This window comes from Delphinapterus leucas, chromosome 16 (assembly GCF_059928025.1).
Source record: "Delphinapterus leucas isolate spDelLeu-1000000601 "Yukka" chromosome 16, BTC_Dleu_Yukka2, whole genome shotgun sequence".
NCBI classification, from domain to species: domain Eukaryota; kingdom Metazoa; phylum Chordata; class Mammalia; order Artiodactyla; family Monodontidae; genus Delphinapterus; species Delphinapterus leucas.
The window spans coordinates 11,307,303-11,322,473 of NC_143144.1; the positions used below are offsets into that span (position 1 = coordinate 11,307,303).

General features: G+C 37.0%; 1 protein-coding gene across 2 annotated transcripts in view; it reads left to right on the forward strand.

The window, feature by feature from the left end:
- Positions 1-15,171, forward strand: part of RYR2 (ryanodine receptor 2) — a 432,618-nt gene that overhangs the window by 356,654 nt on the left and 60,793 nt on the right. Inside the window, exons 82-85 of one of the 2 annotated variants that reach the window (XM_089897470.1) lie at positions 7,123-7,155; positions 8,352-8,432; positions 9,622-9,710; positions 11,124-11,252. In XM_089897470.1, coding sequence (XP_089753596.1) covers positions 7,123-7,155; positions 8,352-8,432; positions 9,622-9,710; positions 11,124-11,252 — 332 coding nt within the window. The remainder of the gene's footprint in view (positions 1-7,122; positions 7,156-8,351; positions 8,433-9,621; positions 9,711-11,123; positions 11,253-15,171) is intronic. The other variant, XM_089897471.1, reaches the window with a different exon arrangement.

Here is a 15,171-nt window from a genome sequence, read left to right on the forward strand (position 1 = left end):
CTTTTTAAAGACACACACAAAAATAATTGCCCAAATTGATTAACACGTTTTCTATTTTATTTCCTTACAAACAGCAAGGCAAAAACAAACTCTCAACTTCTTTCTTTTTCCCCACTTCCTTTTCTTTCGACTACCGTCAATGTACTATTCTCCCTTCCTCAGTCATCACTCATGAGCGTGGTAATTATTAAAAATGAACTGCCTTTTCTTCATTTGCTCCTTTATTTGTTGTTAGCTTTGTGTACAGTCTTGATAGTGACAGTTTTTGTGCATTTTTTCCTTTTATAGACCCTTTTAACAAGTAGATTGTTTACTTCCCATCATTATGCATCCTTTTCCTTTTAAAACTTATATATCAAGCTTTCCTTTTTTTTTTTTTCTCATCCTATGAGGATGTGCAGTTATTAACATATTAGACCTGAAGGGGCAACAAGCATTTAAATGATGGTTTTAGATTTGTTTGGTTCTGTTCTTTCATTTAACAAAAGTTCTGGTGGACCCAGTGTTTGCTGCTGTTGTGTAAATGAATGAATGTGTGCAGTAGTCTCCCTGTGGCATTTCTGTCTTGGACATACTGTGGCTTTATGGCTGCACCAAGTGGTGCACGGGAAAATCAGTGCCGATCCAGTGTGTGCTATGAATGGCTGAGTCTCATCTTAGCCATTGGGCTCTGCTACTTCCCTTCCAAGTATTGAGAGATCTGTAGAGTTTTTCTCTATTCTTTGAAAATATCACACATTAAAAACCTTCTACCATAAAAACAAATTTTCATTCTTGAGACCGAATTTAAAGAACTCTAGAAACAGTAGCAAATGTTCACTCTTCAAGCTAGGATAATAACAAAGATGGCATTGGTGTTGCAAAGTAGTCTCTAAAAGACATGACATACGATGGTAATAAAGAAGGGATGAGATTTTTTGAATGGTACCTAGTATGTCAACAGGGCTTCAGAGATTAAGTTGTGCTTTCTGAACACGCACTGTTGCCTTCACCAGAATATCTTTTAGGAGAATATGCAGTGACCACTCATTTGCTGTAATGAATGGTACACTATTTCCCAGATTGAAAACACCTATACTGGCTCTATCTTTTGGCATACTTTTGAAATTTCTGTTACACGACCATTCTTTTAAGCTTCTGCAACTATTAAGAGAAGTTTGTACTCTCAAAGGAGAAAGGACATTGGGCATCCCTGTTGAAAAACAGAAAAGGCTGAAAAATCTAAATCTGTTAGTGATATCCTTGTTTCAAAGCTTAAGGCTTGTGCAGTATAGGCTTAGGACTGAGAAAATAATCTGATAGATCTAAATCTCCACCCTAACCAATTATCTTTATTAAGCTCAATCTCTTCCCGATGATGATAAAATGACCATAAATTATATTGCCATGGAAAACGTATAACTTGAATACATGAACTTTTTCATACCCACAACTTTCCCATGAGGTATTTTTCCTATTTTATAAATAAGGAGAGTGAGGGAGAGAAAGATAACATGGCTTGTCCAGGGTCACACAGCGAAGTGGCAGGGTCAAGGCTGAAATGCAGGCATTCTTCCTGTCTTTAATTTGCCCATTCCACATGCCTACTCCCTTCCCCCCCATCCTTCAGTAGTCTTTGGGGGGCTTATTTTGTGTCCAGCATGTTGGCTTAGGTAGAATTGTTGGTCCCTTAATGTAATGTCTCCTTTCAAAGACACCCATCTATTGCCGATTTTTGCATCCACCGTTGAAGTTTTAATATCACTTTTAAGCTTTTTATGGTTACACATGACATTCTTCATCTGGTGTTGAGATACCATTAGGGGAATATGTGCTTCTTTAAGCTTTGTATACAGCTGTCCCTCTGTATCCATGAGGGGTTGGTTCCAGGACCCTCCCCTTCCTCCCCCCTCCCCCAGCAGATATCATAATCCACAGATGCTCAAGTCCCTGATATAAAGTAGCATAGCACGGTCATACCTCTGTATCTGCAGATACAGAAGGACCACTGTATCTGGATCTCAGACTAATTGTTTATATTCTTTTCTCTACACTGTTACTGTCCTGTAGCCCTATCCCACCTTACTAAATTTCCCCCATTTCTACAAAAGCCTGGACCTCCCCCTTGTTTTTGTTTTTTTTTTAAAAAAGGTTCTTCAGCAAATGTGTTTAGGTTTGTCACGTGCTCAGTGTTGTCCTCTCTGTATATTTTTTAGTCCTATGTGTTTTCTTTTAACATAGAGTGAAGTTCAAAACCAAAAACCTATATAAATCTTTGAAATTTCATTCCATCCTTGGATTTCTAATTTGTTTTTCCTCAGTACCGTTTAACCTCATTAGTAATTCATGATGAGCTTGAAAGTGCAATTTTCCTTCTTTCAAACGTCTTCTTGGAATACAGTCGAAGATACTGCATTTGATTTTTGATCATTTTGCAGGGATCCTTGACTTCGTAAGCAAGATGAAATGGCGAAGCTGATCTGATTCCTCAGAAATTGTTTGATTTTCTAAACTGTTATATAAAACATTAATACAAGTTAAGCTTCTCAAATTTCCACCTGTAACTGATAACGTGTTGCATTGAGGTTCTTGCCGATATATTTATAGTGACCTCATGAAGTTTATGTGAAGTTGAAGATAAAAGGATTCCTTTTAATTAATTAATGAAAGGGATAATTAAAGCAATCTTTAAATATTGGCTACCCTAATTTTTCGTTAGTGTTTTTAGTGCTTAATTATTTTTTGGCTTTCTCCTGCCCCAGATTTTCAAAGTACTTTCCCAGGTATAATCCAGTGCTAACACCTGGGTTCTGACTATATTTCTTGCAGTTCCTATGGGTAAACTTTCTCTTCAAGAAAAAGCCTGTAGTTCATGGCACTAAATAGATTGTTTTTTAACATCCTTGCAGTTTTTAAACTTTGAAGCAGTCATTTAAATTTGAGTGGCTATTACGTGCTAGACACTGTCCTAGGCACTGGCATTCTATAGGAGTCCAGTATTGTGTAGACAGACTTGTAAACAAGCAACTTCAGAACAATGCCCTCTGTGTAAGAGAGAACTGAGTTGATACTTTGCCAGGGATGGGGAAGTGTCACCATAGACATAACACGTAGCCTGAAGTAGAAGTTTATCTGGTAGATAAGGAAGGCAAAGAAAGGCATTCCAGTGGAAGGAATTAGCATCAGCGTATGCAAAGTTTAAGGTACAAAACATATCAGAGGACAGTAACCAACCTGGTGCGGTTGAAGAGAAATGAACCCCCTAGAAGATGGAAAGATCGTTTGTGAGAGGTGCTGAAGGACCTTCTTTGCTCTTCCCAGGCATTTGTACTTTCTTTCTGAGACCCTGGAAAGCCATTAAAGAAATAACACTTAAGTGATACATTATGTTTTGTGTGATGATCCGCCTGGAATTAAATTCCTACATTCACTGTTCAAAATGCTTCCAGTAGAACCTAATCACCCTAAAAGGCACAGATCTCTCCTTTCTCAGTAATGCTAGTGTATTAAATGGGCATGGAGTTCTCCAAAGGTAGTGGTCACCACCATTTCCTTCACGGCAGCTGGGGAACTCTGCTTAACGGTAGATTGCAGGGAATTCTTCAGAGTATGCTTTCCAGAATTACTGTTACAGGAGTCAGTTTGTTTGTCAGGAAGAGTGTTATAATTGGATTGCCTATAGCTGTTGTTGTCAGCACCAGGGTGTAAGATGGGTGTCCCATGTGAAGACACGGAGATCAGTTAGGATGCTGGTGGATGGAATGGGTGAAGGACATTAAGGATTTCAGTTAGAGTAATGACAACTGAAAGGCACTAAGAGAAGGCTACAAGAAGATGCACACTATTGAATATTAGATATAGGATGGATAAACAACAAGGTCCAACTGTACAGCACAGGGAACTATATTCAATACCCTGTGATAAACCATAATAGAAAAGAATATATATATATATATCTGAGTCTCTGCTGTACAACAGAAATTAATACAACATTGTAAATCAACTATACTTCAGTAAAAAAAAGAAAGAAAAAAAAAGAGACGGCTATAAGAGAAACAATCTGCAAATCATGTTTGAAAGCAAAAGATTTCTTCCCCCACAGCTAACCTATAACTTTAATTCTGTTTTCCATCGGTCACACCTAACTTTTTTCACACACAGTGGTCATTGGTATTATCTAGGAATGCATTTTATACACTGGTGTCAGGTTGTTACCTTAGATTAAATACATGTACTTAATGGAATTATGAATGATTTATCATATTCACAACCCACCAGTATTCTATATTTTGGAAATCTAAAGGTTGTTTTTTAATGACTGCATGCCATTAAAACTTCACATTTATTCCTACTGTGTTTTGCATATTTCAAAGCAACTGTACTTGTTTGGACCAATTTGATTCTCCCAGCAGCCCTATGAATTCAGGAAGTCAGGAGACTGTTAATTTCCATATCAAAATGATGAAACAAAGACTCAGAAAGGTGAATTGACTTTTCTAAAGCCAAGTGTCTAGAATATGGTTTTCCTTGGGTTCTAAAATTCATAAAAACAAGGTAGGAGTTCACAATTTAAATAATGTACAATAAGTGTAATGATTGTTAGTCAGAGATTGATTGCTGATGTGAGCTCTATGAAGTGTAGAAACTATGGCACACTGGATTCAGAAGGACCATACAATATCGAAATTACCTGTTTATTGCCTGACTGTGACCTTCTTGAGGTTAGGGATTGGGTCCATTGGTCTTTTTTGTCCCTAGCACCTCACAAGGTGCCTAGCATATAGGAGACTGTGAATGTTTGCTGAAGTTTACTGAATTCAAGTCCTTTACTTGTTAATAGCTGTAGGACAGTAGTCAAGTTACTTAATTTCTCGGTTGTTTACCAAGCCACAAAATGGGATCGTATCACCTCATTTGTAGGATTTTTGTAAACCTGAAATGAAATGATGAGAAAATATATCTAGCACAGTGCCTAGCACACCGTAGTCACTAACTAAATGTTAATCGTAAATCCATTTCAGAGTTCGTTAGTTGAGCTGTAATATTATTCAAGCAGCCATATTTAGACCATTTAAGCAATGATATTAAAACTACCCACATGGAATCAAATACCTGACTTTTCACTATTTAAAAATATTTTTAACCTTTATCCTTCAGTGTTTTCATATACAAAATAAATACTTAAGTCCTCTAAAGATTAGTAAGCAATCAGAATTATTTCCTCCATGGCAATGGGGGGCTCTTGAGAGCTGTTTAACAATAGATTACAGGGAATTATTTGATGCAGCCAGTGTCATGTTTCATGCTACTCACCCTTTTATCTCTGCATCATTAGAGATGCTGACCGTACAACGATGGGGATCTTAGTCTTCTGGAATCAATTGTTTATATATATATTAGTCTTTTTATTTATTTCATTAATTTTAGAACAGTTATTGATAATTAATTATTAACAGTTAAATCAAGCTTTGCCTGGAGATAAGTCTGCAGACTTTGAGCTATATCCATGGATATTCTAAGTAAAAATTCTAAGTAAGAACAGCTGTTTTTATTGAACTTAAACACTTGTGTACTTTTCTATTAGTTGGATAAACCGATTGTGAGTAGAAAAGCCTTTAAAGTTGTGTTAACTTTATTAGATCTCTAAATGAGGAATTACTTTTTATTGGTAGCTTGAACAAATAAGGTCTACCTAATATTATTTCCAGGTGAAAACTTACATTTTTGAAAATATTTCGTCCATTAAAATTAAGGTGGCTTTTTGAAAATATGAACACATTTAATACCTATGTTCACATGACTATATTTATCATGTAGGCATGTTGTTCCCATCTTTATTTAGTGTCATTACCACTGCTACTAATAATATTAACCTCTCCACAATTGATAAAAAATGGTCATATAGATTGTGCAGAGCCAGTGAGGTAGACAGTGTACGCTTTACATTCATTTTATAGGTGAGAAAACTGAGGCACAAAGAACAAACTCATCATCACAACAGTATTGAAATAACTCTCCCTTTATTACAGTGTTAGAAATTATAAGCCCCTTATAATTAAAAGTAAAACCAAAGGAATGCCCTTCACACTATCTACATTTGGCCATCATGCAGCTATTGCAAATAATATTTTTAAAATGTAAGAGCACTTTCAACTACATTTTACTCCATTTTGTTATTAATTATCAACCTTAGTTTCCATCTTACAATGGAATTTCTTTTGCATACATCACAAAATAGACTGTTGCTCGTGTACCTTCTGCAGACATAAAGCCATCATCCATCTCTGTTCCTGCACTGCCTACATGCAGCATGGGCAATGGCAGCATTTTAATCAGATAGTAATGTGTTCATTAAGCAATAGCACCTTAGTGGATACGATAACCTGGTGTCAACTGATGGTAAATGAAGTCTTGACCTGCCCCTCCCCCGCCCCCGACTTTCCCTCTTGTTCTGCTGTGTGCAGCGTGTCCTATGTAAGAAGTTACTCGTATGTGTTTCGGTATACAGTCCGGAAAATACTGTGCATGCCAACAGAAGAAAAACCTTATGTTATAAATCAATGTGCACCGTACAGAGCATTTTCAGGCACACGGGTAGACTACATGTTAATTTATTTGTGTTAACTTTTCTGAATACTTTCTACCAAGGGTTACTTACTCCACATTGAATATGTGAACATTGGAAGTATGTCCGTGGTTTTATTGATTCAATTTTCTGAAAAGCGAAAAAACCAAAACAAAACATTTTAGATGGGTTCACAAGGAGTCAATAAGTCTGTGTAACTAACTCATAACAGTTTGATTTAAATAGCATTTTAAAGTATCTTCATGAAATGATACTAAGTGTAATCAATGAAGAGTTTAGCTTATTAGCCTAGGCTGTTTCCTTTTTTCCTATCCTGTCATGAACGTGAACATGGAGGAATGGGCTTATCAGCCATGTACTGAGATTCAAAACAATGTGCATTAAACACATTAAACTTGCCACATCGCATTTGTAGACGTGGTGATCTTAATTTGGTCACCAAATATAATATCTTGCAGGCCAACACGGAAACCAGTACAGTGATTTTATGTACTTTTTTTAATGTTTATATTAGTTTTCAAAATGGTTTTGCTTCCTAACCCTCCCATTATATGAAGCCTCTCACTTTGAAAGTCACAGACTGCAGACTGGTAAGTCCATCAACTCTCTGTCATTATGATCATTCATAATTTTAGTTCCAGTAAACACATGATCATTGCATAGTTTTCTTTCTTAGCCCAAAGTATTTCCAGTCTGAAAAGTTATTATTATTTTTTAAAATACATGAGTATATTCATTCACTTGCCAAACAACATTTCTTTTTTTTTTTTTTTTTTTTTTGGTCATTTTGCTTTCTAAACAAATTGAGATTCCAGAGCATACACTCATAATGTTGACAGTGTTTTTTTTCACGGACACTCTATGCTTTTAAAATCAGCTTTCATTGGTGTGGTGCCTGTTTTTTGTTTGTTTCCTTCTTTGTGTTTTTGCTTTCAAAGTAACTTGTGATCAAGATACATTTAAATTGAAATGTAGATGAAAGATCGGAACCCTTTTCTGAGGCTTCATCCTTGCCCCACATGTATAGTTAGTGTTGAAATGATGCAGAGCACCTCCTATGGCACTGAGATGTCCTCCTTTTCACATTTCTTTGCTAGATTTAGCTCTCCTAGCAGGAGCCAGCGAAGTTTATCCTTTGGTTTGGTATTTAGAATTAGGTCTGCTTGTCAGTTCTTCCTCCTCTGGAAGGAATGCTCCAACCAATGAGCTCTCTACTTAGACAAGCTCATGAGAGAGTTAAGTGAAATGAGTTAAAAAACATTTTCCAGTCATCCAGAGTTTTCACAAAAGTCCTTTAATTAATATTTGAATAAAAGAAACTCTTGGTCCTGTTTTATGTATGTACTGAATACTTCTGCATTGAATCATTTGGTCAGACTCTGGGAACAAAGCAGACTTAAATTCCACATTTGTAAGAGACGCAGAGATCATTCCTACACAAATCTTACCAAAAAGGAAAAAGAGAAAGATAGAAAGAAAAAAAAAGTTTAAGTCTCTAATCTCTTCAGGTTGTTTCTAAAATGTTGCCAAACCCATGCTGCTACTTTTAACAGAGAGATATCTGAGTTTTTAAGATCCAAGTGTTCTTTTCTTACCAAGAAAAAGTGCATCTATCTGTCAAGCGCATGATCTTATGAGCTTCAGATAGAAAAGTGGCTATGATTTGTGACTGTTTTGGGTTCAGAACGATGCTACATCAACATGCAAGTTTGATGGAGGTGGGGATAGAAAGGGAGGGCGAGGCTAAGGTGGTTGATAACATTGGGTTCCTCTGGACTTCCTGCAGGAGAAAAGGTTCTGCAGGATGACGAATTCACCTGTGACCTCTTCCGCTTCTTGCAACTGCTTTGTGAGGGACACAACTCAGGTTTGTGAGACCCCAGACCATCGGTGGTACCCAGGAATAAGCATTTTGAAGCAATAATAGGAGTCTGTTAGTTCCAGTTATGCTTCTTCCCTTGGGTCAAGAAACAGTTCTTGAACATTACCTGCTGCGTAGGCGCTAGGAAATTTTCTCTATTGCATTGCCTCTTTCAAAGTCCTTTGCTAGCCCTTTCATTTAATTCTTTTTTTTCCTTTAATTAATTTATTAATTTATTAATTTATTTATTTTTGGCTGCACTGGGTCTTCGTTGCCGCGCACGGGCTTTCTCTGGTTGCGGCGAGTGGGGGCTACTCTTAGTTGCGGTACACAGGCGTCTCATTGTGGTGGCTTCTCTTGTTGCAGGACACAGGCTCTAGGGCGCGTGGGCTTCAGTAGTTGTGGCTCGTGGGCTCTAGTGCACAGGCTCAGTAGTTGTGGCACGCGGGCTCAGTAGTTGTGGCGCACAGGCTTAGTTGCTCTGCGGCATGTGGGGTCTTCCCAGACCGGGGCTTGAACCTGTGTCCCCTGCATTGGCAGGCGGATTCCTAGCCACTGCGCCACCAGCGAAGTCCCTCACTTAATTCTTATTAGTTGTTCTCATGCTAGAGAAGACAGCTGATAGGTGAAGAAAGTTGTAGATCAGATACATAGCTATAGAGACATACGTAACTCTGTTTCTTTTTTTACCACTTATCTTACTGGGGGAATCTGCTTCATTGTGTAACTTTGCATGATGTATTTACATTCATTATTTATATATCTGGTTCTCCACCAAGCTTGTGTATCCGTGAAGGCAGGAACTTGATCTTGATTTTTGCTTCCCCAGCACTCAACACAGTACTAAGGAATAAGGGATTATGGAATAAATCATTTAATTACTCCGTCCTACAGGATGGAAGTTGTTTTCAGTCATTCACATGCCCAGAGCCCTAGAGCTAGGAATCAAGAAACAGGTGTTAGCAACCTCTTAGATGAAATTTGAATATTGATATTCTGTGAAGCACCTAGATTTGTTTTTGAGGTACTCACTTTGTATGGAAAATATAAATTATTCAATATTAAAACTATCAGATATAGCAGTGTACGTAGCCATGGTGATTTTGCTGGAGACATCATTTGCTTTTGGAGTTATTCAAAGAACTCATTTTACATTTTTGAATGCGCTTTAATAACATCTTTTGATCTTATGTAGATTTTCAAAATTATCTGAGAACTCAGACTGGCAATAATACGACTGTCAACATAATCATCTCTACCGTAGACTACCTACTGAGAGTTCAGGTACGTTGCTTTACGTTAGTAGCAAATTAAGGGGTTGGTTGGTTGGCAAGATATGGTGGAGTTGTGAAACTGACATGTTGAAATGTGTTTTGATTTATGAGGTCAGAATTTGTAGAGATATTTTGGCTTTGATCACAGTCTTTCCCCAAGTCTTAGGTTGAAACTGCCACTATTGTCTTTGCCTCTGATCCTGGCTCTTACTTGGCTTATTTTCTTTCTATAAGTGGGAATATTTTTTTCCTACAGTTTTTAGCTTGATGGCATTTTAAATTCCTTTTCAATTTGTAAAGCATGAACGTGCTCTGTTCCTTCCTCTACAGTTGATAGATAAATAGGAGAAGGTTATTTGAAACGTTACTAAAAATGGGAAAGAAAGGCTTTCAAACTACTTACCATACACTTAAATTTAATAGCATAAGGTTAGTTCTTTTCAGCTCTTGAAATATTTGCATTAATTTAAAAATTCAGCTTAACACGTCATCACTTAAAAGTATCCTTGATAGTGTAGTAATGTTTTACACATTACTAGAACCGAATCTGAAGGTGTAGGCCTCTTAAGTAATAAGATTTTATATAAGTTTTTTTTCCCTCACTTTATTTGTAAGGAAGTCAGGTATAGTACTTTTAAAAACTGCAAATTCAAACTCTGTTTCTCCCTTAATCTTTGCATATGTAAAAGCACAGCACTCTTACTTAAAGCTTAATGAGAAAAAAGTCCATTTTTGAAGCAAATATATCAAGAAGCATTGCTGAAAATATATTTGTGATTTTCAAAATCATGTCTCAAAACCTAAATGGTAGCCCAAATGGTATTATTCATTTAGGCAACTAAAGTTCCTTCACAATATAAGTTATTGTTGAATATATCCTGTTTGGAAAGATTGATCTTATTTAGATGTTTGTTTACAGTTGTTGTCAGTATTTATAAGGAGTCCAACGAGTTTCTTCACGGGCAGTTACACAAGCCAGGAACATCCTGGAATTCTCATCAAAGAAATGTTATTGGCTTTGTTGGAGAAAAAGGAGACCAAATGTCTGGAACCCAGAAATATTGTTCTATGATTTGTCTAATTTCTGTGCTCACATAGTAAACACCTAACTGCTCTATGGATAAATATGCATTAATGTTATGAATCCTTATGTTTGTGAAGTTCAAGGTCATCAGAGACAGAAAGTCATTTTAAAAGCTAAGTTTTCTACTTCTAATCTTCTCTCCAGTTGTTATATATATCTAGGGAGGATGTCACCATATTTTATGTTTAGGAAAATCATTGATAATAGTACTTACCTTGCAGATATTTTTGTTTGCTTCCAATCTGTTATTTAAAATGATTTCCTGTTACTGAGTCCAGAACTGGACAGGTCTTTGGTAGCTTCAGATGGTGCCTTAATCCTCTCATGTCTCTTTTCCAGGAATCAATCAGTGACTTCTATTGGTATTACTCTGGGAAAGATGTCATTGATGAACAGGGACAAAGGAATTTCTCCAAAGCCATTCAAGTAGCAAAACAAGTCTTTAACACGCTTACAGAGTATATTCAGGTAAACCTTTAAACATTTCTGTTATTTGAAGAAGGAAAGAAAGAGAGAAAAGAGAGTCAACTGGTTAGCATTGAATTCCTTGGAAAAATGCAATATGCCTAAAGTATTTTCCTGCTCTCATCCACATGCTTACTGACCCCTTCCATAGATTCTTAGCCAATTGGCCATTTAAAATACTCACTTGAGATGTGAATTTATATGGAATGAACCTGCTTTACCACTTGGCAGGTTGGGATATCATGAACTCCTTCAAGACATGAACCATGATGTTGACTGTGTCATACTTCCAGGGTCTGGTATATATATTAAGCACTCAATAAATATTAAGGAAGGAGGGGAGAGAAGAAGTGAAGGAGAGAGGGCAGAGTTGTAAACCACTTTTTACAGTATTCCAGTGAAAATAAGGAAGAAGTTTCATAGAAACTTTATGAAAAAGAAAAGAGCATTTAAAAACTTCATTTTAATACATGTATGTGTGTATTGTTGACTGAAAACAAATGTGCAGCCTAGGAGTTGAGAATTATGTTTTATCTAGAGGACTTACTGAGGACTTAAGCCTGAGATGCAGCCTCTCAGATAGCTTTGAGGGACTGCTCCGAAAAGGTAAGGGAGGCTATATAGGATATATAGGGTTTTTTGGCGAAAACAAACAAACAACAACAAAAAAAAAAACAGGGAATCCGAACGTCAAAAGATTACTGTTAATTAAAGAAAATCAAACATCTTAAGTTAATGAATTTAGTGCTTTTCTGTGTATGGGAATGTATGGGATGATGCAAGAATCTGGGCTCATTGAAATCATTCCTTTGATGGGAACCTTAAATACCTAGCGCCAGTATCCTGCATTTCTCCATCCTGAATCCCCTCAGGGTGCACAGTCAGGGGGCAGCTGCAGTAGCTGATGTCTTGATGGCGGCAACATCCTTTGTTTACTGAAACGGCAGGCAACATTCTTTGTCCAGAGTATATTTACACACATATCTGTGTGTGTGTGTATATATAAAATTATATAACATGATAATGTATATAATATAGGTCAAATTCCAAATTCCATGAATAATATACCTTTTTTTTTTTCACCTTGATTTGCTTTCTATTCTTCTTGGGGTAGACTTCTAGTCTTTTTTTTTTTTTTACATCTTTATTACAATATAATGGCTTTACAATGATGTGCTAGTTTCTGCTTTATAACAAAGTGAATCAGTTATACATATACATATGTTCCCATATATCTTCCCTCTTGCATCTCCCTCCCTCCCACCCTCCCTATCCCACCCCTCTAGGTGGTCACAAAGCACCGAGCTGATCTCCCTGTGCTATGCGGCTGCTTCCCACTAGCTATCTATTTTACGTTTGGTAGTGTATATATATCCATGCCACTCTCTCGCTTTGTCACAGCTTACCCTTCCCTCTCCCCACATCCTCAAGTCCATTCTCTAGTAGGTCTGTGTCTTTATTCCTGTCTTGACATTTTTTTTTTCTTAAATTCCATGTATATGTGTTAGCATACGGTATTTGTCTTTCTCTGTCTGACTTACTTCACTCTGTATGACAGACTCTAGGTCCATCCACCTCATTACAAATAGCTCAATTTCGTTTCTTTTTATGGCTGAGTAATATTCCATTGTATATATGTGCCACATCTTCTTTATCCATTCATCCGATGATGGACACTTAGGTTGTTTCCATCTCCTGGCTATTGTAAATAGAGCTGCAATGAACATTTTGGTACATGACTCTTTTTGAATTATGGTTTTCTCAGGGTATATGCCCAGTAGTGGGATTGCTGGGTCATATGGTACTTCTATTTGTAGTTTTTTAAGGAACCTCCATACTGTTCTCCATAGTGGCTATACCAATTTACATTCCCACCAGCAGTGCAAGAGTGTTCACTTTCTCCACACCCTCTCCAGCATTTATTGTTTCTCGATTTTTTGATGATGGCCATTCTGACCGGTGTGAGATGATATCTCATTGTAGTTTTGATTTGTATTTCTCTAATGATTAATGATGTTGAGCATTCTTTCATGTGTTTGTTGGCAGTCTGTATATCTTCTTTGGAGAAATGTCTATTTAGGTCTTCTGCCCATTTTTGGATTGGGTTGTTTGTTTTTTTGTTATTGAGCTGCATGAGCTGCTTATAAATTTGGGGGATTAATCCTTTGTCAGTTGCTTCATTTGCAAATATTTTCTCCCATTCTAAGGGTTGTCTTTTGGTCTTGTTTATGGTTTCCTTTGCTGTGCAAAAGCTCTGAAGTTTCATTAGGTCCCATTTGTTTATTTTTGTTTTTATTTCCATTTCTCTGGGAGGTGGGTCAAAAAGGATCTTGCTGTGACTTATGTCATAGAGTGTTCTGCCTGTGTTTTCCTCTAAGAGTTTGATAGTTTCTGGCCTTACATTTAGGTCTTTAATCCATTTTGAGCTTATTTTTTTGTATGGTGTTAGGGAGTGATCTAATCCCATATTTTACATGTACCTGTCCAGTTTTCCCAGCACCACTTATTAAAGAGGCTGTCCTTTCTCCACTGTACATTCCTGCCTCCTTTATCAAACATAAGGTGACGATATGTGCGTGGGTTTATCTCTGGGCTTTCTATCCTGTTCCATTGATCTATCTTTCTGCTTTTGTGCCAGTACCATGCTGTTTTGATTACTGTAGCTTTGTAGTATAGTCTGAAGTCAGGGAGCCTGATTCCTCCAGCTCCGTTTTTCGTTCTCAAGATTGCTTTGGCTATTCGGGGTCTTTTGAGTTTCCATACAAATTGTGAAATTTTTTGTTCTAGTTCTGTGAAAAATGCCAGTGGTAGTTTGATAGGGGTTGCATTGAATCTGTAGATTGCTTTGGGTAGTAGAGTCATTTTCACAATGTTGATTCTTCCAATCCAAGAACATGGTATATCTCTCCATCTATTTGTATCATCTTTAATTTCTTTCATCAGTGTCTTATAATTTTCTGCATACAGGTCTTTTGTCTCCTTAGGTAGGTTTATTCCTAGATATGTTATTCTTTTTGTTGCAGTGGTAAATGGCAGTGTTTTCTTGATTTCACTTTCAGATTTTTCACCATTAGTATATAGGAATGCCAGAGATTTCTGTGCATTAATTTTGTATCCTGCTACTTTACCAAATTCATTCACTAGCTCTAGTAGTTTTCTGGTAGCATCTTTAGGATTCTCTATGTAGAGTATCATGTCATCTGTAAACAGTGACAGCTTTACTTCTTCTTTTCCCATTTGGATTCCTTTTGTTTCCTTTTCTTCTCTGATTGCTGTGGCTAAAACTTCCAAAACTATGTTGAATGAGAGTGGTGAGAGTCGGCAACCTTGTCTTGTTCCTGGTCTTAGTGGAAATGGTTTCAGTTTTTCACCATTGAGGACGATGTTGGCTGTGGGTTTGTCATATATGGCCTTTATTATGTTGAGGAAAGTTCCCTCTATGCCTACTTTCCGGAGGGTTTTTATCATAAATGGATGTCGAATTTTGTCAAAAGCTTTCTCTGCATCTATTGAGATGACCATATGGTTTTTCTTCTTCAATTTGTTAATATGGCGTATCACATTGATTGATTTGCGTATATTGAAGAATCCTTGCATTCCTAGAATCAACCCCACTTGATCATGGTGTATGATCCTTTTAATGTGCTGTTGGATTCTGTTTGCTAGTATTTTGTTGAGGATTTTTGCATCTATATTCTTCAGTGATATATATCGGCCTGTAGTTTTCTTTCTTTGTGCCATCCTTGTCTGGTTTTGGTATCAGGGTGATGGTGGCCTTGTAGGATGAGTTTGGGAGTGTTCCTCCCTCTGCTATATTTTGGAAGAGTTTGAGAAGGATAGGTGTTAGGTCTTCTCTAAATGTTTGATAGAATTTGCCTGTGAAGCCATCTGGTCCTGGGCTTCTGTTTGTTGGAAGGTTTTT